The sequence below is a fragment of the Castor canadensis genome, chromosome 5, assembly GCF_047511655.1.
Source record: "Castor canadensis chromosome 5, mCasCan1.hap1v2, whole genome shotgun sequence".
Classification (NCBI taxonomy): domain Eukaryota; kingdom Metazoa; phylum Chordata; class Mammalia; order Rodentia; family Castoridae; genus Castor; species Castor canadensis.
In genome coordinates this window covers 49,551,903-49,576,188 of record NC_133390.1, presented here as the reverse complement: position 1 = coordinate 49,576,188, position 24,286 = coordinate 49,551,903, and the positions used below count along the sequence as shown (strand labels likewise).

Sequence of the window (24,286 nt, the reverse complement as noted above, 5' to 3'; positions counted from 1 at the left end):
TACTTCTATTCAGATTGTAGTGGAGTTTTTAACCAGTGCCATAAAGTCAGAAAAAAGGGAACTAGAGTTGGAAAGGAAGAAGCTTATTTATCTACAAAAAATAGAAAGATTCTTGACTTTATGTGAACTTAGCAAAGTTATAGGATACAAGATCAATATACAATATACAAAAATAAGTCTACAAAGTACTATAGCATAAAGAAAAAAGTGTAGTCTGTAGAAATGACAGATTTTCACTCCCTTTATACCAAACACTTGAAAAAAAATTAAGTCTAAATAACTGAAGATCTCGTGTATGGATTAGTGGTTCACAACAAGATGTCAATTTAATGCCACACTGCTTTATAGATTCAACGCAATCTGAGCCAAAATCACAATGGACTAAGTTTTTGTGTATTTTGGTAGAAAATTACATTGGGATTGTAAAATGTATATGGAAATGCAAAGAGCTTAGAATAGTTGAAACAAATATGGAAAAAATAAGCTGAAGGGCTGACACTACCTGACTTCAAGGAACATATAGAGTTATGGTTATATACACAGTAGTTTATAAATATCAATAAATTAGAAGATACGCAGTACACAAATAAACTACAAGGGAATGTCCAGAAATAGGCTGAGACATATATGGCCAATTCATTTCTCATAAAAGCACCAAGACAATTTAGTGTGGTTAAAGTACTATTTTTAACAAATGGTGCAGGAACAACTGGATAGCACTATGAAAAAAAAATCTTTATTCACACCATACATCTACAAAAAAACTCAAAATGGATCATAAGTCTAAATATAACTTAAAATTCTTCAACCCCACCATCACCAAAATACCCCAAAAAACACAGGATTAAAATCTTAGTAACTTTGGATTTGGCAGTTGATTACAACACAAAAATCCATAAACTTAAAAGGAAAAAAAGGGAATAAACAGGCCTTCAGAAAAAAATCAAAGCCTTTAGCTCTTCAACCAGGCCCAGGTAGTTCATGCCTGCAATCCTACCTTCTCAGGAGGCAGAGATCAGGAGGATCACAGCTTGAAGCCAGCCCAAGGCAAACACTTCATGAGACTTCGAAAAACCCATCAGAAAACAGGGCTGGCGGGTGGCTCAAGTGGTAGTAAGCAAAGGCCCTGAGTTCAAACCCTAGTACCATCAAAAAAATAAAAATGTAAAGCAGGACTAAGGGTGTAGCTGAGTGACAGAGCACATGCTTAATATGTGTGAGGCCCTGGGTTCAATCCCCAGCACCAAGGATTTGAAAAAAGAAAAGGCATTTTTTTTCAGATTGGGAGTATTTGCAAAAATACCTCACAAAGGACTTATATCTAGAGTATCTATGAGGATCACAAGTTAGAAGCCAGCATGGGCTATGTGAGAAGCTGTCTCAAACAACAAAAAACTAATCATAGCGAGTGTTTGGTGAGGATGTAGAGCAAATGGGACTTGGATAGACTGTTGGGAGCAATGTAAAATGGCATAATCACTTTGGAAAACAGTTCAGCAGTGAAATGCAAAGATGAACCCACTATTTCAGTCCTAGGGAAATAAACAACTTGTATGAAATATTTCTAATTGCTTTATTTGCAATAGCCAAAACCCAGAAATAACCCAAATGTCCATCACTATTTAAGTGGATAAACAAATCATGGTATATCTAAATAATTCAATATTACTCAATAGAAAATTACTGATGCACATGTAGATCAATCTCCAAATAATTGAGTCAAAGAAGACATACAGAAACAGTACATATGAAAAGTACATTTTTCTGTAATTATAGGAAATAAAAACTACAGTGACAAAGCTTATCTGGAAAGAAGGAATGGCCAAAGGGGTTATAAAAGCACAAGAAAACCTTTGGGGGTGATAGTGTTCATTATCTTGACTGGAGCTGCTTCATGGCTGTATCTGTACCAAACTGTACATTTAATTTTTTTAAAGTCATTTGTCATTTTCACTCTTGTTCTGTGTATGTTTTATTTTCCAGAGGCTAAATAACATATGATGCCTTTACTTATTAACTAATAGAATGCATTCATGTATCTTTTAATTTTTTTTATTTACCAGTATGGTAATAAATATTTTATATAATCAGTGGTATGACAGAGCAGCATTGTACCAGGTCACAAGAGCCAATTGTGCACATCTTCTCCCAGCTCTGTTTAGAAGTGGCATGTTGATGCCCTGAACACAGCCATGGTAAAGTATTTACACCATGGAAATCAGCAAATGTTTACCACAAATTCAGGACATCTTCTCAGACAGCTGGTTGTTAAACAACTGCCAGCCTACCATTAATTAATATACAAAAACAAAAATATATTGGAGACCTTAATTTTTAACTCTACAAAGGATTTTGAGAAAACCAACAAGATAGTTTGAGAACCACTAGGCTCAGTGGTTCTTTATCTATGGAGCTGAAAAAGGTTACCAGAAAAAAAAAAAAAAGCAAAAAAGAAAAGCAGAAAACGTTGAGACTTTCAGATACTCAACCCTGTCAGAAAAATCTTGCAGTCATACTGAGTTCCTTTTACCAATGCTACCAGTGTCATTTTTTTTTTTCCCAGTACTGGGGTTTGAACTCAGGGACTACATCTTGAGCCACTCCACCTGTTTTTGTGTTAGGGGTTTTCAAAGATAGGGTCTCACAAACAATTTTCCTAGGCTGGCTTCAAACTGCAATCCTCTTAATCTCTGCCTCCAGAGTAGCTAGGATTATGGATGTGAGCCATGAGTGCCCAGCAGCTACCACTACCATTCTTCCATGGGACTCACTGTTGACCCAATCTTTCCTACAAGACCAGAAAGATCTGGAGTTGAACCTTTAGCTGCTTGTTGAATTTGAAGAGCCCAATGGCTGTTAGGAAAAAAGAGCTTGCTACTTCCCCTGGCAAACACCAAGGATCCATTTCTTGTTTTCCAGGGATCAAAGTATTATACAGGGATCCAAAAACCATAAGGTACTTCTTAGAAAATAATACCAGACCAAGTTATCCAGATAAAGGATTCCAACTCCAGAAAGTGGGATAAGATATTCATTATACAAACCTACTGTATTAAGTGATTCAACCACTAGGATACCAAAATCTGTACTTCTATTCTCTGCTGTGAAGCAAATTATGAAAGAAGCTTCAGAGCCAGCCCCTCCTGCTGCCTGACATTGGCCCACGTCCTTTCCAACTAATAGGGTATGGAAAATGTCTGTGTGGTAAGGCTCTTATCATCTCAATAAAGAGCTCTCTGGGGAAAAAGTCTGAAATTAAAAAAAAAAAGGATCTATTAAAGAATTCAATAGGGGGTTGGAGGTGTAGATCAGTGGTATAGCACACATAGTTGACATGTACAAGGCCTTGGGTTCAATCCCCAGTACCACCCCTTCCTCAAAAAAAATAATTTGATAAGGAGCTAATTGAGTGTTATCTTCCTGTTTTGTGGCACACTGGAAACATAAACCTTAGGGCTTTTTCATCTCCACTGCATAGAGATCTGATCGCTTCTGTCTAAGAATGGGAATTTGCTGGCGTACTTCAGCCAACTTGTTCAGATCTGCAAAAACAGGAAAGTGCAAGGATTAATAATTTGCAACTCCTTACTAAGGGGATTTCTTCTCCCAACCCATAAAAACAACCAGAGTCTCAGCAAGTGACTTAGTAACATTGGCCTTATGTAAATGTAGATGGACCTGGCCCTGGTCCTATGGTCATTTCAAACAAACAACCCCAGATGAACCCCAGGACTTGGCCTCAGAACTAAACCTAGAATATCCTCAAGGATAAGTGAGGAGGGGCAAAAAGGAGCCCTTCCAAGAGAATGAAGCTGCAAAACTACAGAATCTGGCCTCAGAGGAGTAAGGACACCAGAGACCTGAAATGTAGTGAAATGGGGACTAACTCGGAATAGGAAAGAATCAAGGGAAAGAACTTAAAAACAAGAAGGAATATAAAAAAAACAGGAACCTAAAACCTATAAACTAAATAATATCTAGATATGGGATCAACAACCATCAATCTGGGCTTTGTTTTACAGCTTCAACTGTAGACATCATGTCTGACCTAATCTGCAACTTGGTGCAACAAAGAAATGAAATATTCCTTGTTACTTGCCCTAGTCAAAAAATAACCTATGTGACCTTGTACCACAACACCCAGATTTGGTATGAAATCCACCAAAAGAAGCCTGCAACATGTGACTTTTGAGAAGCCTGCATTCCCAATTCCTTAATTTTTTTCCCCTTTGAATTCTTTCTCCGAGGGTGACAAGAACCTAGATACTGAGTGGAGGGTTCTATCTGCTCTTTCTCTCAGACCTCCCCATCCTTCACCACTGGCAAGAGTAGCAGAGCAAATCTCACCTATGTCTGAATACAGGATCATTTCTTCAGTGCCAGCTTTCGCTAGAACCTCCCCCCTGAAAGAGATCAAAGAATTAATGAAGTCACTGACATCTGCTAATATTCAGTATGTGTTACATTTTCTTCACCATCTCACAGGCCAAAAGGCAAAGATTGTGAGATGTAAAATGCAAAGGTAGGTATATAAATTCCTGTTCTGCCATGTAAGTAACTAACCTTGTGACAAGTCATGTGGAATCTCCATTTCCTACTCCATAAAGTAGAAATAAGATATTTTACAAATTCCAAACTCCTAGGAAATAGTAGGTAGTTGTTCCATGATTATAAAAACCTGGGAATAAAGCTACCTGTAGCCAATAAGAAGCGCCATCCTATTTCCTTGTGGGTGCACTTCAGCAAGGCCCTAAGGGCCATTTCCACTGGCTTCTCATGCCTGCCCAAGCTGCTACTCCAGCTAGGGGTAACAGGCCACAGATCTGCTGGGATCTCTACCCTTGTGCCTTACACTAATGGGTTTCAGTTTCAGATGTGAGGGAAAGATTTCGACCTCAGTAGAGATCATAATGATCCAAGGCAGGTGGGAGCAACAATTCTTCAAAAATCTAGGCAAAAGCTAATCTGGAAAACTATTTGCAGTGCTGAGACTCTTGGCCCACAACAGGGGTTCAGAAACCTATCTAGTGAAAAGAATGTTCTCCAAAGTAATCTGCCATAACAACAATCTGACATAATAACTGGTTCCACATATCAGGTACTAGAAACATCTCTGGCACAGATGAGTTACAAATAGCACCATTAATGCCACTGAATTAAATTATTTTCTTTTCTTTTCTAATTCCTACCCATTTGAACTGGCATTCAAAGATCCCTCTCTGCAACACCAGGCACATATCCCAACATCAGCATAAGCCAGAGAGCCCCCAAAAATCCAGCAGAAGAAATAAAAAGTTATCAGAAGCATCTGGTTCAATCAGTAACAGTCCATCAGGAGAGCTAGCTGTGGAGGTAGAGGTGCTGAGGCAGCCAGGAAGCTTACCAGTAATAACTAGACAGAGGGACTTGATACAAGTTCATGAAAACTTTCAAGCTAGCTTAACCCTTCCAATGCCCCAAAATCCTGTGTAGGAGGCTCACTGAGAACCTCTCCTTTTTTGGAGGTGGGGGAGGGGGCTGGGGTTTGAACTTAGGGCTTTGTGCTTACAAAGCAGGGAGGTACTCTATCACTTGAGTCACACCTCCAGTCCATTTTGCACTGGTTATTTCGGAGATGGAGTCTCGTGAACTTTTTGCCCTGGCTGGCCTTGAACTTCAATACTCCTGATGTCAATCTCCCAAGTAGCTAGGATTATATGTGTGACCACTGGTGCCCAGCTACTGGTCATATATTACAAGACCTCTGCACCATACACATTGAGCTCTGGGTGCTACAAGGTCAGAACAGAAGAGTGAACCTTTTGGGACCCCAAAGTGACATTTAATCCTTCTCAGTCTTGTTACTGGTGTGTTTATCTTGAAATTGTAGAAATACCTATCTGTGTGTGTGTGTCTATGTACAGAAGTAGTGTGAAATAAACACAAGTTCTGTAGTCCAAATTCCTAACTCCAAACATCAGTTCCAGCCACCTTAAGAACTATAATTCTACCCTCTATAAACCAACCCAAAAAATGTAAGGGCCTGAGTGGAGGTTGAGATCATGTGTGTGAAAGTGTGCTGTCAACCATATACACGCAGACCATAAGGTGTGTATATTAAAGGATGACTGTGTGTGTCTGGATGGAGTAATAAAATGCTTTACCTTTTCATCCTAGGGGACAAGGTCATAGTTTCCCTTACTGAACCAATCCTCCCTCCTCCTCTAATCATTATGCTGAGAGCAAAGTCCTTGCCCTGTAACACATTCCTGCCCTAGGACCAGTTGCTCAGCCTCAATTTTAACCAAAAGTCATGAATTGAGGAGCCTCTTTTACTAACCCCCTGCACCTGCCACTATTGCCTTGTTTATCTGGACATGACTGACAATGAAGGTCACCTAGACATGCAAAAGAGGTCTAAGGCTAGGCATTCAATCAGGCGAGTGGTGTAATTTCTCAGACGGTTTTCTCATGCCTGTCAGGATGTGTGGTGAAATGGCAGTGGGAGGTAGAGGTGGTTGGTGAGGAGCCAGACAACCTACCTGACCATGTGTCATCTTTCAAAGTCCCACTGAGCTCATCCTCATTGAGCCATACTCACCAAGGGTTCACAATGGTGCTGTGTCCCCAGGCCACATAGGAGGCTTTATCGTCCCGTGCAGGAGAGGCTGTGGCCACATATACCTGATTGTCAACAGCCCTATAGTCAATGGACAGAAAAGAGATAACTCATACATTATAGATCTGTAACATTTTGAAAATACTATTAAAAAAAAAACAGGAAAGCCTTCAGGGCATTGGAATGGGCAATTAAACATAATAAAACACAGATAACAAATGCAAAACGAGCCAAATGGTATTATATTAAACTAAAAGGCTTCTGCATGACACATGACAAAGGAAGTAATCAATAGAGTACACAGACAACCTCCAATATGGGAGAAAATATTTACAAACTATCTGACAAGGAGTTAGCATCCAGAATATATAAGCAACTCTAAAATCTCGGTAGCAAAACCAAACAATAAAATTTTGAAATGGGCTAATACAGTCAGGCAGTGCATACTTATAATCCCTGCATTTGGGAGGCTAAGGCAGGAAGATCAAGACTAGGCTACATAGTGGGACTCTGTCTCAAAAGAAGACATATAAATGGTGCTATAGTTTGGGTGGTGAATATTCCCAAAGCCAGGCTAGGCTACATACTGGGACTCTGACCCAATAAAGGCATTAAATCTAAACAGGTATTTCTCAAAAGAAGACTTACAAATGGTGTTAATTGTCTAGATGGTGAATATTCCCCAAAGGACCATGTGTTAAAGGTTTGGTGCTCATCTCATGGAACACTGAGAGGTGGTGGAACCTTTAGGATGGGAGGCCTAGTCTGACAAAGTCAGGTCACTGTGGGTGCCCTTGAAGGAGACATGGGGATTCTGGCTCCTCCTATCCTTTTGTTTCATTCCTGGTTACCAAGAGGTGAGCAGGCCTCCTCTACTACACTCTCCACCATAGACTACTGTGCTACCACAGGCCCAGAACAACAAGGGCCAAACAGCCGTGCTAGGCCATCCCAGTATTGCCTTTGAAGAGAAGCAATCTTCTCTTGCTTTTGACAGACTGTCCAATTATTAATATCCATTGTCTCATATACCCCTATTCCATCTTCTACCTTGCAATCAGCCAAAACCTCTTTCTTTGCCATTAAAAATGAACATCATCTCTGGAAGTGAGAACAGAGGCTGCCTCTAAGCAGAGAGGAGACTATCAACTGGGCAGTGACAAAAAAAATGAGAATTTAGGGCACTGGAAATGTTCTATATGTCAATCTTAGTGGTAGGTGAATATATAAAATATATAAAAACTCACTGACCTGTCTGCTTGAAAGTAGGATACTTTTTTGCAAGCACATTTATTATGTCCTTGAGTAAAACAAATGTTTTAATTGCTATTTGCCCTCACTATTCCTAAGCCTTAGAGAGCTAAGGAAAAAGTATCTGTGATATGCCAAAGATATTTATGCCAAAGCCCTGGATCTGTAGGTTAGAAGAAAAAAGCTTGTAATGAATTTGTTGATGGAGTATTCCCAAGACTAGCAGGATGGTATAGAGGATACAGCAGGGTAAGCACCCAATCTGAACAACAGAATCAGCTGCATGGATTCTGCAATCGCTCTAGAACTGTCAGGCTGAACTAACTTTTTGCCTTTCCCTTGGCTTCTGGGACTATTGAGCACATAAACTCTGTGGTTCTCAATTTCTCTATAAAAGTTGATGGCAACTGTCTTGCGATAGACCACTCGAGGCTGGGGGTATGGATCAAACGATAAGAGTGTCAAACCAAAAAAAATAGTGGAGGGGAGAGTTCATGTCTAATCATAGAAAAATGAAACCACTGCCCAAATGATGATCTAGAAAATGCAAAACCCATAGTCAAAATCCTTGAGGTTGATTTATGGCTTGTATGCTCCCTGCAGATTTACCTTTCCAACTGCATCTGGATGCCAAGGCATGCTAGGTCAGAGGAATTCCATTTCAGGAAAGCTGGTACTCCCATAAAACTGGCAATCTTTCCACAAAGAGGAAACACTGAGATGCTTGGTTTGTTTCTTACCGGCCTCGCTGAAGTAACTCCCAGTGGGCTGGTCCAGTGGTCAAATTGAAAGCTCCAGGATACACCAACAGCTGGCAGCCTTGGGGAGTAAAATGCCAAAGAACAGTGGATACAGGTAAGGTCTCAATGACCCCCATCTCTCTCTTTATTCCTTACCCACCAGGGACCAAACTTAAACTTTTCCAAGCACAAAAAGGTGTCAGATGTCAACCTAGTCAGACAGTCAGCAGCATTAAGATATGGCTCTGAATTCTTTTAGAGATACATACGTAATACACAGACCCATAAGAAAAGTGGGGTTGATGGCTGAAATCAGAACTTACGCCTTCACTTTAAAAAGGTGGAGAACTGTCATACAAATTTCTCTCAGTACAGTATGGTCAGTACCATATGGCCAAGAACTGTGTGATGTGACTCCACTGAAATTAGGGCAAAGTAGTTGCTCTAGTACTTATTAAGCCCAGAGCCCATGTACCGCCACTTTCTGTGGAGCAGCAGTCAAACTATCCTCACCACTTCACTTTGTTAAGTGACAGCTGAATTGGAAGTAGCTTCAACAGTCTAGTGGTAAGAACACTAATATGTGATCTTACCAAAGGTTCTCTCTTTAATCTTCATACCACTCCTATGAGGAAATTTAAAACCACACTGCTGTAGAAGCTGAATGATTTACTCAAAATATTGTGTCAGTTAAGCAGAAGAGATGGAACTAAGGTCTAGATCTTCTTACTTGGGTGGGTGTGATTTGCTAACACTAACACATATCTCCTTATCTGGACCAAAATGTCAATGACTACATATATGAGTGCTAAAATCCATGAGAATGTAGATCACTGCTTCATTTCTACTGGGCTCCAAGTAACTCCAAACACAGTAATACAGGGGAAGGGGGGGTCAAAAGGTAGGGCAGACATTTAGGGGCATAGCTCCTACCTTACCTATAGGGTATGTGTTAAAGTACACCCACCCGAAAAACAAAAAACCCTACATAGCAGAAATCTGATTAGCCAAACGGGAGTGAAGGAGCTACACATGGAGAGATTAAGGCGCTACACTCAGCTTTTTTTGTGCAAAATTTTTGTGTGTTTTGTATGAAGTTTGTGCTAAAGGCTCCCTCCAACCCCGTAGAAACCAGCCCAGAACCAAACCTCCAAGCAACTACGTAACCCAAACACAGACTGCCTTACCTCTCTGGGCGTAGATTTGTGCAAGTTCTGCAAAGCGCATGTCATAGCAGATGCCCAGTCCCACTCTGCAGTAAGCTGTTTGCAAATGGAACATGCACAAATGATAGCTTAACTTCTTGTAGCACAGTGTGGCAGGGTAAAGCCCCCATGATCACAAAACATTAGCAGGGACAAATGAATACAGAACCTCTGGATGGAGACAATAACTTCAGTCCAGTTAAGATTTCAGCTTAAAGACATCATTTATGACATCAGAGTAGATATGAAAAATTCATTCTAACTGAATGCTCACTATGTGGAACACTATGGAAGCTATATCACAAGCTGTGACCAAATGGAACTGCAAAATCATGTCAAAACCTTAGTTCTCCATTCAGCCCAAACTTCCCAGACATCTGACTATTCTCTGCCTTCCTTGCTTCTAGTCTTTCAGTCAGGTTATGTGAAAAAACTGGAGGGAGACATAAAAGATAAAGAAAGAAATACCAGCTCCTTTTTTCTGGGATACTAAAAGGCAAACTTATCTGGTACGTACGAGTATCAAATGTGGAGAAACTATCACCAGGACTCAATGTTTTAGATTCTTGAAATGTAATTTTCCCAGGAACATCAATGTCAAACAGATGGATCTGCATTACAAATAATTGATCGGTTATCTCTCTTCCAGCAGGGTTCATAGCAGTAGTAGCAGACATCTTTCTCTCATCAGAAGGGAAGTGCTCTAAGATCAACTGGGCAAACAGCACCCCTAACCTGCCCATAATGCACCCACAAGCTGGCTGACATCTGATCAAAAGGAATTCTACTACAGGAAACTGGGAAAATGATGCTGTCAGTCTTACAGCCTGTTTTCTATATGGTGTGCAAATCAATGTCCATGTTTCTTCTAGATATAAGCAATGTGTTGCTTTTTTTTCACTCATTATAAATGCTAAGTGAAGACTTCTCAGAATCAGAATCAAACTGACAAATTTGCAGGAAAGGTAGAGAATGAACAGCATTTAAAAACAGGTAACATTTTGTGAACCAAATTCAGCAATGTATAAAGAGAAAATTTTATCACTTCCAAATGAGATTTAATCAAGGAAAGCAAATGTGGTTTAACATCAGAAAAATCAACCAATATAATTTATCACATGAATAAAATAAAGAAGAAAATCAAATGATCATCTCAAGAGATGTATTCTGAGCATTTAGTAAACTGTTTTGGTTTGGTTTTAGGAGTAATGGGGATTGAACCCATGACACTCATGTGTTACATAAACACTCTACCTCTGAGCTATGTCCCTAGCCTGCATTTGGTAAACTTCTACAACCATTCATGATTGAAAAAACAAAACAGAAAAACTCTTCTAGGAAGGGAAATTTTTTTAATTTAATAGAATGATTTTCAAAAACCCTAAAAATACTGAAACATTGACAATATTGAAAACCTTCCTTCTGAGACTGGAAACGCAGATTAGCAGAGATCCTAAACAGAGGAAAAAGGTACAAGAAAGAAATAAAAAGTATAAGGACTGGAAAGAAAGAAAGAAATCTGTTATTAGTTTTAGATTATAAAATTGGCACTCAAAAAATCTACAAATAAATTATTAGAACAAATTCAGCACAGTTTATATATATGATCAATGTTTTTAAAAACTAGGTGTATTTCTTTATGCTAGCAAGAAACAAAAAAAAACCATCAAAAATACTAAAAGACTAAATCTAACAAGAAACATATAATACTATACCCAGAAAATTATGAGAAGAAATTGAGAGAAATTAAAGAATGTCTAATAAATTAAGTTCATGAACAGGTAAACTCAGTACTGAAAAGATATATTTCAAAGGGCTGAGTTAACAGCCCGACGTTGGCTCTTTTTCCTGCAATGGTAGAGTGGCTCCTGAGACCAGCTTGTTCATGTTTAGCCATGACATGTGGACAAAATAAAAGGCATAACTACTTAAAGCACTGAGGGATAACCGCAAGCAGGCAAAACCTGAAGGGAAGTCAGCACCTGAAGAAGGGAAACACTGGGGGAGTTTCCGGTTTATTTATAGCTTTCAGTCTTATACAAGGCCCCCAGTCCCTATTATGAGTTGTAGTAAAACAAACAAACAAATAAAACCAAAAAAAAAAAATACCTCCCCATAATCAAACTGACTTAAAGAACCAGAGGCTAAATTTTCATAGCAACTGAAAAGCAATAAAGGATATCCTAAAAAGAAAAAAGCCACCAATGCCTGGCTTAATTTTTTTTCTTCTTAATTTCTTTAAAATACTGTTTTTGGGACATCTGACCAACTACAACTACAAGAATGGGGGCAGGAAATAGAACTCAAAGGACTGCAAAGTTCTTGTTAAATGACCTTGGCAAGTTAAAGATACAAGAATGCGTATTATAATTCCCTGGGCAACTAAAATAACATTTTTTTAAGTATGGCTGGGGATATAGCTCAGTAGCTCAGTGCACTTATCATGCACAAGACCCAGCAAAAAGATTGGGGTTGGGGGGAAGTACACTTAAAAAGCTAATAGAGCAAGCAGGGCACTGTTGGCTCACACCTGTAATCCTAACTACTTGGGAGGCTGAGATAGGGAGGACTGTAGTTTGATTCCAGCCCAGGAAACAGTTCATGAGACCCCAGCTCCAAAATAACAGAGAAAAATGGACTAAGAGTATTGCTTAAGCAGTAGAGCACCTGCTTTGCAAGCACAAAGCCCTGAGTTCAAACCCCAATCCCACCAAAAAAATAGTATCTAAGAAAAAACCAGCGGATGTATTAAAGTGTCATTCTTAAAAAATTTAAAAACCCAAAAGACTGCAGAAAAGAGTCAAAAGAGGGAAAATATCTGTATACATAAATCAAATCATTTCACTAATCATATTAAATATAAATGGATGTACCACTCCAGTTAAAAGGAAGACACTGTCAATAGAATAAAAGTAAGACTTATCTATACTGTCTAAAAGAGAATCACTTAAAATACAAAGACATTATAGGTTGGAAAGAAAAGAAAAGATTAGTCAAGTATGGCAGTACATGCTTGTAATTCCCAGCTACAAGGGAGGTATAGATAGGAGAATCAGGGTCTGAGACCAGCCTTGGGCATTTGTTACAAATGGTAGAGAGCTTGCCTGGCAAGTGCAAATCTCTGAGTTCAAACCCCAAATTTTGACTTTAAGACAAAAAAAACAAAGGCAAGGGAAAAAAAGACATCTCATAATAATAAAATGATAAATTCATCAGGAAAATTTAACAATCCTAGATGTATACATGTTTAATACTGCAAACTCACCCTAAATTGATCCCTATATAATCAATGAAATCCTAATACAAATTCTTGTAGGATATTCCTTTACAGAAATTGACAGTTTGAGTCATTTGCATAAAAATGCAAGTTGCCAAGAACAGTGACTGTGCCAATCAATCAAATGCATCAGCTGGTCATGATGGTGCATCCTGTAATCTCATCTACTTGGGAGGCTGAGGAGGCAGGAGGATTGAGAGTTCAAGGCCAGTTTGAGAAAAGTTAGTGAGACACTACCTCAAAAACAAAATAAAACCAAAAAGTAGGCTCGGAGTATAGTTTAAGGTAGAACATGTGAGACCCTGGGTTCAATCTCCAGCATCACCCCTCCCCACCAAAAAATTCAGTCAAACATATAATGTGTGTACAAAATAAGAGGGATGAGGCTTCACAGCAAATTCTTAATCAATGAGACTGACATATCCCCTACTTACCTTTCTATGCTTGACCAGTAAAGCTCCATCAGGCCCAAACACAGCACAGGTGTTATATAACTTCCCAGAGTCCTCTTCAGGGATAGAGCCTTTCATTGCAAGCACACAAAACAATAAGAACAAAGAAGGATGGAGCAATTATTTTGTGATAACTGGACAAAGGCCTGATAAATTGTCATTTTGGTCCAATAATAAATTCACTCCATTCTGAGCATTATTTAAGCATTATTTTCTTCTTTAAATTTAGCTTTCAGAGACAAATTCCAAAGTGCAGATAAAATATTAGGTCAGATGCCAAAGAGGCAGGTTTAAAAAATAACCAAGCTGTTCTTGAAATTCAGCCATTATCTTGAGCAACACTCACTATGTAACATTAGTGCAAAATGAGGAATTTCTCATTATTCAACTTAAATTCACCAGGTCCTACAACAAAGCTGTATCCCTGCCATGCACTGGTGGCTCACACCTATAATCCTAGCTATTCATGAGGCAGAGATCAGGAGGATCTCGGTTCAAAGCCAGCCCGGGCCAATAACTCTCAAGACCGAATCTCAAAAAAACCCATCATAAAGAAAGGGTTAGTGGAGTGGCCCAAGGTGTGGACTCCAAGTCCAAATACCAGTACAGCAAAAAAAAGCTGTACACTCAGAGGCTTATTCCCGTAAGAATATCATGTCATAGATCTCTTCATTACTGAATGCAGTTCCATCAATAGCTTCTTGTTTGCTACCTCTGATTTCTCATCCTTAATATATCATAACACAGACATAATCTTGTTTGCTAAGTTTAATGAAAATGTATTTATTGTGTTCATTTTTTATTTTAGCAAATACAACATTTTAAAGTTTATGTCAAAACCACAAAAATAAAGCTGCCTTTATATTTGTGGCTTCTATGAATCCTATAGATTTCTGAATCCTCTATTAGTTAAATAAAATACTTGGATATGTCTTCTCTTTCCACATTTCTACCTGTATTTCCACTCCTTCTACAGAGAAAAATCATCAATATCAGTTTGCTGTGTGTCTTTCCACAGTATTTACTGTGCCTTTACATAACTACACATAAAAATATACGGTTATCTTTTGGGGAGGGATTAAGCAAATGGGAATATACTGTTCATAATCATATTGAATTTGCTTTTTTCCCACTAGAAAGTATCTTGAAGCTTTATCTACATTACTAGATATAAATCTGCCTCATTCTTTTTTGTTGTTGTTGTTGGTTTTGGTTTTGAGAGATTTTCACTGTATAGCCCAGGCTGGCCCCAACTCACAATTCTCCTACCTCATCCTCCCCAAATGTGCTGGGATTATAGGCGTGCACCACCATGCCCAAGAATCTAATTCTTTTCTATGGCTGAACTGTAATGCACAGTTTTAATGTAACAAAAACCATTGAAATGTTTTCAATGTTTAGTACATTATACCACAAGAAGGAAATTACCTCCAATGAGATATATGCTGCACTCCTTTGCTACTTCAGAAAGCTTGTGTGTGGATTCACCAGGAATTTTCTCTGCATATTCAGGAAAATATTTCGTGCCATACGGAGAATTAAAGCATTCCTAGAATAACATAGGCAGAGGAAAAAAACCCACCAAAACATCAAACCATTTTAAAGTTTTGCAGAATGGAGACCATAGTTGCTGTTTCTAGTTCTGTACTTATTTGAATGGGTAAAACACAGCCAGGAAAAACTCTAGGAATAAAAGCCTGTGGCAACTATCCTAGGTGGGGCTAGAGGAAGCAAGTCGTATGAGCTCCACCATATCCTGGTCACCTGGGCAGAAGGCTATACCTTGAGTCTGTAGCACCAATTCCCAACCTTGGCACCTAAGCCCCACTAAAAATCAGACTTACTCACATGACTTTCAGTATTGGGATGAATTCTTGAGTTCAAAATCATATTATTAACTATGTAAAACAACACAAGCTATATATATATTTATATCTCTATACATGTATATCTATATATATCTACATATAGATATGTATGTATATGTACATATCGACATGTACATATATATAGATATAGATATATTTTTAATTCTGAAGCCATAGAGATTAAGGCATTTGCTCACCTGTAAATGAGCTGGTTTCTAAGTTCCCTTTCAGCACTACCATTCTGATCGTCTGAAGTTACTCATTGTGGAGTGGGGTGTTTAATAGCTATCTGTCATATTAGAAAATGACAAGCAAAAATTACTAGACATTTACTCAAATTCTGTTGCTTTGCATTTAATGACATCGCCCATATACCAGGCATGTGCTAGGAATGTCAAACCCAAAGATCCTTAGCTTATTCAAGATGCATGTCAGAGAGTCAATGAAATGAGCATGCGCAGAACTCAACACTTTCTTTCCTAGGTCTTTACTCTTTCAGCAACATAAATTAACAAGAGACTACAAGTAGGTAAGGAATATAGGTCTCATGACTGGTACAATAAAAAGACTGGATTAACAGTAAAATGCTGACCTCCTGTGTTAAAGTTTCCTGCTCACTGGCCACTGGGCTGAAGCCTGACTAAAAAGGCAGGGGAGCCCTGAAAATTCTCCTGTCTACACAGGGTTAACATAGCTGGAGGGGGTGGGGTTATTCCCATAAGGACTTTGAAAAAGATGACAGAAGATGTGGGTCTTGACATCTAGGGACCCCTCTTGGGGACTAATCCTGTACTTGCTGACAAACATGTGGTATAACATTCAGCTGGAAGCCACAAGCTTCTAAATGTCTCAAATCAATTTTTCAGTCATTTTTCAAAAAATGTTGGAGGTTTAGTGCTAAACCCAGCATGTCCTGGCCATAAAAAAGTATTATACAAGGAATAAATTAAGTATACATGCACTGAAGTCCCTCAATATATTAGGATCAAAACAGAATGGTGATCCAATAGTTAAAGACCTGTATCTGTTGGCACATCCCATGACAAAGACCCTTGCTAAGGTCTTTGTGATAGACAAAGATATGACAAACACAGAACAATACTGGGGCTTCAAAAGACAATGGTGGAGCTGGGACACAAAAGGACAATCAGAGATAGTAAACTCTATTCTGCTAGGTCTACAGCATCTAGAAATGTATGGTTGCCTCCATACTTACTGGCAGAGAAATTATTTTGGCTCCTTGCTTTGCTGCCTCCTGGACAAATCTACAAGCTCGGGTGACATTATCTGATTTAATGGAAGAAACATGAAGCTGGATGAGGGCCAAACGGAAAGCTGAGAACAAACAAAACAGTTATCAGATATGACCACTGAATTTAGATGGAACTGTGGTTTCACAGTGATTACCTACACTGACAAACCTGGCCTCCAATGGAGGCCTGTTTGGCTCAGAATTAACCTTAAAAGTACGAAATTCAGATGTTTCAGTCTTTAGTTTATCATAAATATATTGAGAAGAATGAAATTAAATCCTGAATACAACTTGTTAAATAGTTCCCGAATTTGGATGAAAACAAAAGAAACTGAAACAGGAAGCAAAGGTTGGCATTACTTTCAGGCAAACAGATACCCGGAGCTGTCACCAGAACATCACACAAACCCACTACATTTCCCCTGTAACTGAGAAACTGGAGAGAAGGGAGTGCTTGTCTCTGCTTCTGAGGGAAGGAGAATAAAGCTCAAGTGGCTATGCTGATGGCTTCCTCTCTATCCATCCCACCCACAGGGAGTGTCCTGACCCAGGCTTGGGACTGCCACACATTCTGCAAATCTCCCACTCTGCAAAGTGTTGCAGCAGGGAAATCCCACTACTGGGGAGATCCTCCACTCTGAGGAAGAGACATCTCACTTCATCTCCTCATCTGTAAAATGAAGATACAGTAATTTAAGATCCTTGACTGCCCTAATCTGACAGTGAAAGACGACCCAAGGGAAAAAATAAAACACACAAGAGACCAACATGGGAATAACATTTAAAGGAATATCCCAGGTCCTTTACTCATACAAACACCTGTGAGGTAACATTTACAGGAGAGGAAACAAGAGGCTTGCAGGGGGAAAACTGCACAAATACGCGGCACAGTCAAAATCTGGAACTGCAGGGCTGGGATGTAGCTCGGTGGTACAGCGCTTGCCTAGCATGCGTGAGGCCCTGGGTTCGATCCCAGCACCAAAAAAGAAAAAAAAAAAAAAATCTGGAACTGCAAAGTGACATAGGGAGACCCGTCGGTGAAGAAGCGCCCTTTCGCGGAGTGGGAGTTAGCACTATGGAGTTTGTAACCACAACCCACTGCACCGAGAACGCACGAGGGTCAGCCTCCAGGAGGCAAGTCGCGGGAGCAGAGGGGAGCTACCACAGGTGGCTGGCAGCCCGAGGCTCGCGCGGCCTGTCGGCCTTCCCGAAACCTGGAATCCCACCAGGGCCGCCGGCGGCCCTCTGAGCCTCCTAGCGTCCGCCGAGCCCGAACCCGCGAACACCTGCCATCTGGAAGGCCACAGGCACAGGGGCTAAGCCGGCAGATTTTCGCCGGCGCCGTATCAATGCCTCCCCTCCTGCCCGGCGCCTGCGCCACTTACTAGCCATGACTGTCCCTGGATGCACCGTCTGCGATGGCCAAAAGCAGAGCCCCCGGCTGATCGCCGCGGCGTGCAAGGGGCGGGGTCTCACCTGAGGCTCCGCCCCCGCCTCGCTGGCAGCACCAGGCCCTGCCTCAAACCCTAATTTTGTTTTGCGCGCGCGCGTGCGTGAGCGTACGTGCAATGCTGGGACTGGAACCCTGGACTTTGCCTACGCGCTCTACCTCCTAGCTGTATCTCCGCCTCAAACTCCTAATGGTCCGCTGTTTGCGCCAGGATGAACCAATGGAAAACGGTTAATTATAACACAGCCCAGAAAGGAAAATGCTCCCAAAGGCAAAAAAGGCAGCCTAAGTCGTGGCGGTGTACTGTTAAATGTTTAGTAAGCGGGATCTCCCGGGTGGCACAGCCCTGACTTGTAAGGCGGAGCACTGAACTTCCGCCCGAGAACTGAACTTCCGGTCAGCTGGACCGCCTCTGGGGCATACTACCGTGTGCTGATTGGCTGGAGCTGAGAGACCAAGACTACTATGTAACTGGAGATGGAAGAAGGGAGGGGAAAAAAGACCCTGAGGGTGCAAACAATATCCTCAACCACAAAACAGTCTGCTTACTTGCTGAAATCGGCTCGATAATATTCTATTTTGGGATTTGGCCTTTATATTTATTAATTTTATATTAATTTATATTTCTAATTTTTGTGTTTTGTGGGTGGAAGGGTGCTTTGTCATATTTACGGACCGGAATCATTAAATGGATTTTAAACTTGCTTTGTTAATGACCTGGAATAGTTTAAAATTAATTTAAAACAGATCCTGATTAAAAAAAAAAAAACCCAAACTCTATGGAAATATTGAGGGACAATTATGCTTTAATGATTTGGCTTTTTGTGAATGATTGGTATTGTGATTATGCCAATGTCTCTAGTCTTAGGAAATGCATGCAGAAATATTTAGGGGTAAGGTGTCAGAACATTCCACTGAGTTAAAAACGGTCAACAAGAAGAAAATACGTTTATATACTTAGCAAATACGACAAAAATTACCAAATTTAGGAGGAGGTTAGTTATTCACAGTACTATTTAAAAACTTTGCAAAGTTTTAAAATTTTAAACTTTCATAATTAAAAGTTAAGTAGAAATATATAGCACTTAAAAGTTTTCTGGAGCTTAACAGACTTATCTGGACCCAGTGTTGTATCAGGAAGATCTTCAATAACCTTTTAATTTCAAGGAAAAATTTTAAAAAGAACCTTTTAATTTCTACTTGGCTTATCAATCTGTAGTGGTTTCTAAGTCAATTTGGGGCACTTACAATCTGTGAAAAAAAAACCCAATTTTTAAAATCATCCATTTAATCTAGATTCCCAAACTTATTGAATGATTGTATTTAACGGTGATTCTAAAACCTGGCTGGATTTGTTACTTAAGTGCCAATGAAACATCCAAGTGAGCTACTCAGTAGGCAGTTGGACACAATCCTTGAGCCACCTTGTCCAGGTTAGAGACTGACTTAGGACTTGTCAGCAGTTTAAAATGAAGTTCCAGATGTGGATATGAACACACAAATGATCTGTGAGCAGCACATGCAGACACGGAAATATGAAGCCTGAGCAGGAGCCATTGGAGAGATAGAACCACAAGAGGGCCATCAAGGCCAAGAGCCTGTCTGTAGTGCTGTCCCTCCCACAGAATGCAGGGAAGCTGCTGGCCTGGACATTAGTTTCCATGGAAAGAAAAGGTAAATAAAAACTATTTTAAAATTTCTTTGGAGTTTTCTGGGCATAATGGAAAAGCTAGTGACTGGTTTCTAGTTCTGCCCATGCCACTGATTGGATGTAGTCATGTCACCCTCAGGACCACTTCATCACCTGTACATGAAAGGGTTTAGAGACAAAGGAAGAAAAATGTGGCTGAAGGACTGCATTTGTCCACCACCCCCAGACCATCCTTTCCCCCTTCAACCACAGCAACTCTGCCTTCCTTTCAATGATGCATTTCATCTGACCTTTAAAAAGAAGCAAATAACACTACTGCATCAGATAGATGGATCTCTAAAGCCCAGTTAAAACTCTGGGATTCCTTTTCAGTATCTCTTCCCATTTACACCCATATCTCACAGCTTTAAGAACCATTTCCAAGCTGGAACTATTCAGATTTCTATTCTTCTCCCAGAGGAGCTATTCTTCCACCTCCAGTGGCCAGAAAGTCAATTCTATTTGCATGCCTTGACATACCCGCTCAAACTTTGTTATTTGAAACAAAATGTATTGCCTCCAAAAGATGCCCAACCCTGCCTAAACCCTTTTACTCATCCTCACCACTGTGTATGCCTGGTTTTCCACTTTCTCTTGCTCCTCAATGCTCCAAAACAAATCTAAGTCACGTCTAAATCTTTCACCTCCCACCTCTGGAGATCTAGAGAGGGGACAGGGCCCTTCTCTCTTACTCTCATGAAATGTTCCTGCTGCTTCCTTTCAGTTTCCATCACCACCATCCATGACTATCAGTTATCACACCTTCCTTACCTTGGGGAGACTGCTATGGTTGCTTCAGAATTGATTTTCTTTGTGCCAGCATTCCTCCAATCACTTCTTTATAGTATAAGTCTGGAGAACATGAGTTCAGTTTTCAGGGGTGAGGCGGATATACAAAATGATAAAGGAGAGAGAAGGGGCTGATACTCAGGAGAAATAGTTGGCGTCATTTCACGGAATAAGAGCACAAACTCCCTATGGGTGTGTAGGTGTGCGCACACCCATAAACACATACACACATAAATACATATAGTTGTTAAATTTCTGGTGCAATTATCTACTAATCAGAAGACCTGAGTCCACAAGTTTGCTGACAGGTCATGTGACTTTAACAAGTTATTTAATGTAGGGAGAACAACTTAATATGCCCATGAGATCGGTACCTAAGGAGTAAAGCTGGCAACTTGAGGAGAAAAAAAAGCAAGTAATGAACTGAAGAAAGCTTATATCTCTGTTCAGGAGGCCAGCACACTGCAGGGACAGGTTGGTTACTACAGTTATGAGCTGAATTAGATTCTCTGGGTTTAAATCCTGGACCTACTGTGAGTTTATGCCTTATTTCCCATCCATAAAAATAGAGATAATAGCACATACAACATAGGGCTATTGTGAGGATTATGAAAAATAAATGCTTAAAAATACTTGGTCTATTTTTTTTTTTAGCTATTATTACAAAAAAAAAATACTTGGTCTAAAGAGGTAGCTCAGTGGTAGAGCTCTTCCCTAGTCTCCTCTAGACCCTAGGTTTGATCTCCAACACCATAAAAAAAAAAAAAAGTAATTGGCTGAGAGTATCAACTCTATAAATATTATTCATTAAAAGCCAAATATCCAAATTATGGAATATCTCCATTTTTAAATATTGCCACCTATTTCAAATTTCAAAAATTGTATGAGGTCACTGAAAATGTCATTCAGCTTTAAGCCAGTCTGTAACCTCTGCTGCTGAATTCATTAATCTACTTCACATGAGGCATTGTGGTAGGCACTGAAGATAAAGGAATAAGTACCTCACACTCACAAAAATTGTTAGTCTGAATTTTCTTATTGCTCCACCTCATCACAAATTAGCTGAAAGAATGAAACAAACATTGTGAAAATACTAACAAAAACATAAATGCTGTATTTTCAAAATAGAAGCTATTGGGGCTGGGGCTATAGCTCAGTGGTTTAGTGTTTGCCTCGCATACATGAGGCCCTGAGTTCAATCCTCAGTACCACAAAAATAAAATAAAAATTACAAAATAGAAGCTATTAAATTTACTCGTGAGCTACTTAAAAAAATTTTCACTTACATATAGTAAAACTGATCTTTTTAGTGTACAGTCCTGAGATTTAATACAGTAGAGATTTGTGTAACCACCATAATCAGGATATAAAATACTTCTATCACACTGATCATTTCCTTATTCTGCTTATTCATAATCAAACCTTCCCCTCAACCCTAACTCTTTATCATATCTAATAACTTTTGACCTAACCCAAAATTATGAATGTTTTCTCCTACTAGTTTTATCCATTTTGAGTCTTTATATAAGATATGAAGTGTAAGGTTAAGGTTCATACATGGATATTCAATTTTTCCAACACCATGTGCCAAAAAGTGTATTAGTCTGTTTTCTGTTGCCATAACAAAACACCTGATGCTATGTATTTTATAAAGAAAGCAGGTTTATTTAGCCTGTAGTTTTGGAGGCTGAAAAATCCAAGACTGGGTAGACCCATCAGTTTGGCCTTTCAAGAAGGCCTAATGGTGATGGCATCATGGTGGGAGCAACTGTGAAAAGGAACAACCACATGGTGAGACATTAAGTCAGAGAAAGTGGGAAAGGCTAATCTTGTTCTTTTGTAATAATTCTTTCATGAAAACTAGCCAGGGTTTCAGGAGAACTACATTAGTTCATTCCAAAGATAGAGCCCCGCAGGACCCAATCATTTCCTACTAAAGACCAAGTTTCTAGCACATGAATACTTGGGTAATACATTGTAGCCACAGCAAAAAGATTATCTTCTTTCAATTTAATATCCTTTGAACCTTTGTAAAAAACAATTTCCCATTATTTGTGTGTCTATCTCTGAAACATGTATTTGTTGCTTTAGGAAAGTCATAAAATAGGGCAGCAAGTCTCCTTTGTCTGAACATTCAAAATTGTTATAGCTATTTTTCCTTTGCCTTTCCATGTAAATTTTAAAGCAGCTAGTTTATATTAGCAAAAATCTCAGCTCCTTTTGTTGCAGTAAGTGAAAGGTGATCTTCCATACAGATATGGAAATACAAGGGACTAAAAAGAAACTAAAAAAAAAAAATACTGAAAAACAAGATGAAAGTTGGAGGACTCACACTTCCCAATTTCCAAAGTGTTTCAAAGCTACAATAATCAAGACTGTGTGATTCTAGCATTAAAGATATAGACCAATGGAATTTAAAATACAGAAGACTGAATGAGCCAAATGTTTTTAACAGGAGTGCCAAGATCATTTAGTGCAGAAAAAAACAATCCTTTCAATCGACAGTACTTGCTGGAAATGTGGCTCAAGTGGTAGAGCTCCTATCTAGAAACATAAGGCCCTGAGTTCAAACCCCAGTACTATAAAAAGAAAAAAAAATAGTACTGGAACAATACAATATCTGTATGTTTAAAAAAAAAATGAAGACCTTTATCTCACACCACATAAAAATTTAATTCAAAATTGGTGACATAATTATTAAAAAAAACTGTACAAACTGGACACCTGCGGCTGACATCTATAATCATAGCTTCTCATAAGGCTGAAATCAGGACTGAGGTTCAAAGCTAGCCCCTTACAAATAGAGACCCTTTCTCAAAAATATCCAACACAAAACAGGGCTGGCAAAATGGCTCAAGAGGTAGAGTACCTGCCTAGAAAGCGTGAGACCCTGAGTTCAAACCCCAGTACTGGCAAAAACAAAACAAAACAAAACAGAAAACAACCCATACATTTATTATTCAAATGACACCATTAAGAATGTGAAAGCCCAAGGCAGAGAATAGGAGAAATCATTAACCTGATAAGAAACTTGTATCTAGACTATTTAAAGAACTCTTACAACTCAACAAGAAAAGGATAAACCAATGTCAAAATGGGCAAAGAATCTCACTCAATTCTCCAAAAACAGATATGAAAAAAAACAATAAGCACATGAAAAGATACTCATCATTAATCATTAGTGAAATACAAATCAAAACCACCATGAGATTTCACTTCATTCCCACTATAGGTATGAGAACAAAAGCATACATCAACACAAAAATTTATACAATTAATGTTCACTGAACATTTGCAACACTTGTTTTTTTACCTTAGCTAAAAGATGGAAATAACCCAATTATCCATCAATTGATGAATAAAATGTGATATATCCATGCAATGAAATATTATTATTCAGCCACAAAAAGGGGAGTAAATTTGGATTCATGCTAGAACATGGATGAAGCTTGAAAATAGTATGCGAAGTGAAAGGACTAAATTCTATTTATAATGAAATACTCAGAATAGGTTAAATCCAAAGGGCTTACCAAGGTCTAGATGGAAGAGTGAAGAGTGAGTGCTAAAAGGTGTAAGTTTTGTTTTGGTTTTTGAGGTCATGAAATGTTCTGGGATTATTAGATAGTGGTGATTATTGCACAACTCTGTGGTTGTATTAAAAACCACTGAATTGCCAATGTTTAAAGGGTAAACTTTATGGATTGTGAATTACAT

At 39.2% G+C, this 24,286-nt stretch overlaps 1 protein-coding gene across 2 annotated transcripts; it reads right to left on the bottom strand.

Moving 5' to 3' along the window:
* Positions 1-1,559: 1,559 nt before the first annotated feature.
* On the bottom strand, positions 1,560-18,238 carry Nit2 (nitrilase family member 2). Of its 2 annotated transcripts, none has more exons than XM_020152858.2 (10): positions 18,029-18,238; positions 16,608-16,726; positions 14,952-15,072; positions 13,506-13,594; positions 10,312-10,405; positions 9,777-9,851; positions 8,590-8,668; positions 6,581-6,679; positions 4,348-4,403; positions 1,560-3,542 (listed from the first exon to the last, which is right to left on the bottom strand). In XM_020152858.2, the coding sequence occupies exons 1-10, from the start codon at positions 18,033-18,035 to the stop codon at positions 3,451-3,453; spliced, it is 831 nt and encodes a 276-aa protein (XP_020008447.1). In that variant the 5' UTR covers positions 18,036-18,238; the 3' UTR covers positions 1,560-3,450. The 2 variants fall into 2 exon arrangements, with proteins under 2 accessions (XP_020008447.1, XP_073929081.1); XM_074072980.1 differs by lacking the exon at positions 18,029-18,238 and adding an exon at positions 17,930-18,027.
* Between the last annotated feature and the right edge of the window lie 6,048 nt (positions 18,239-24,286).

What these genes read in the sequence shown, in the direction of transcription:
- Nit2 (XM_020152858.2), bottom strand. An exon ending in CAGCATATATCTCATTGGAG is followed by an intron (nt 13,595 to 14,951) that starts GTAATTTCCTTC and finishes TTGCAATGAAAG; the next exon opens with GCTCTATCCCTGAAGAGGAC. An exon ending in GAGTTACTTCAGCGAGGCCG is followed by an intron (nt 6,680 to 8,589) that starts GTAAGAAACAAA and finishes CATTGACTATAG; the next exon opens with GGCTGTTGACAATCAGGTAT.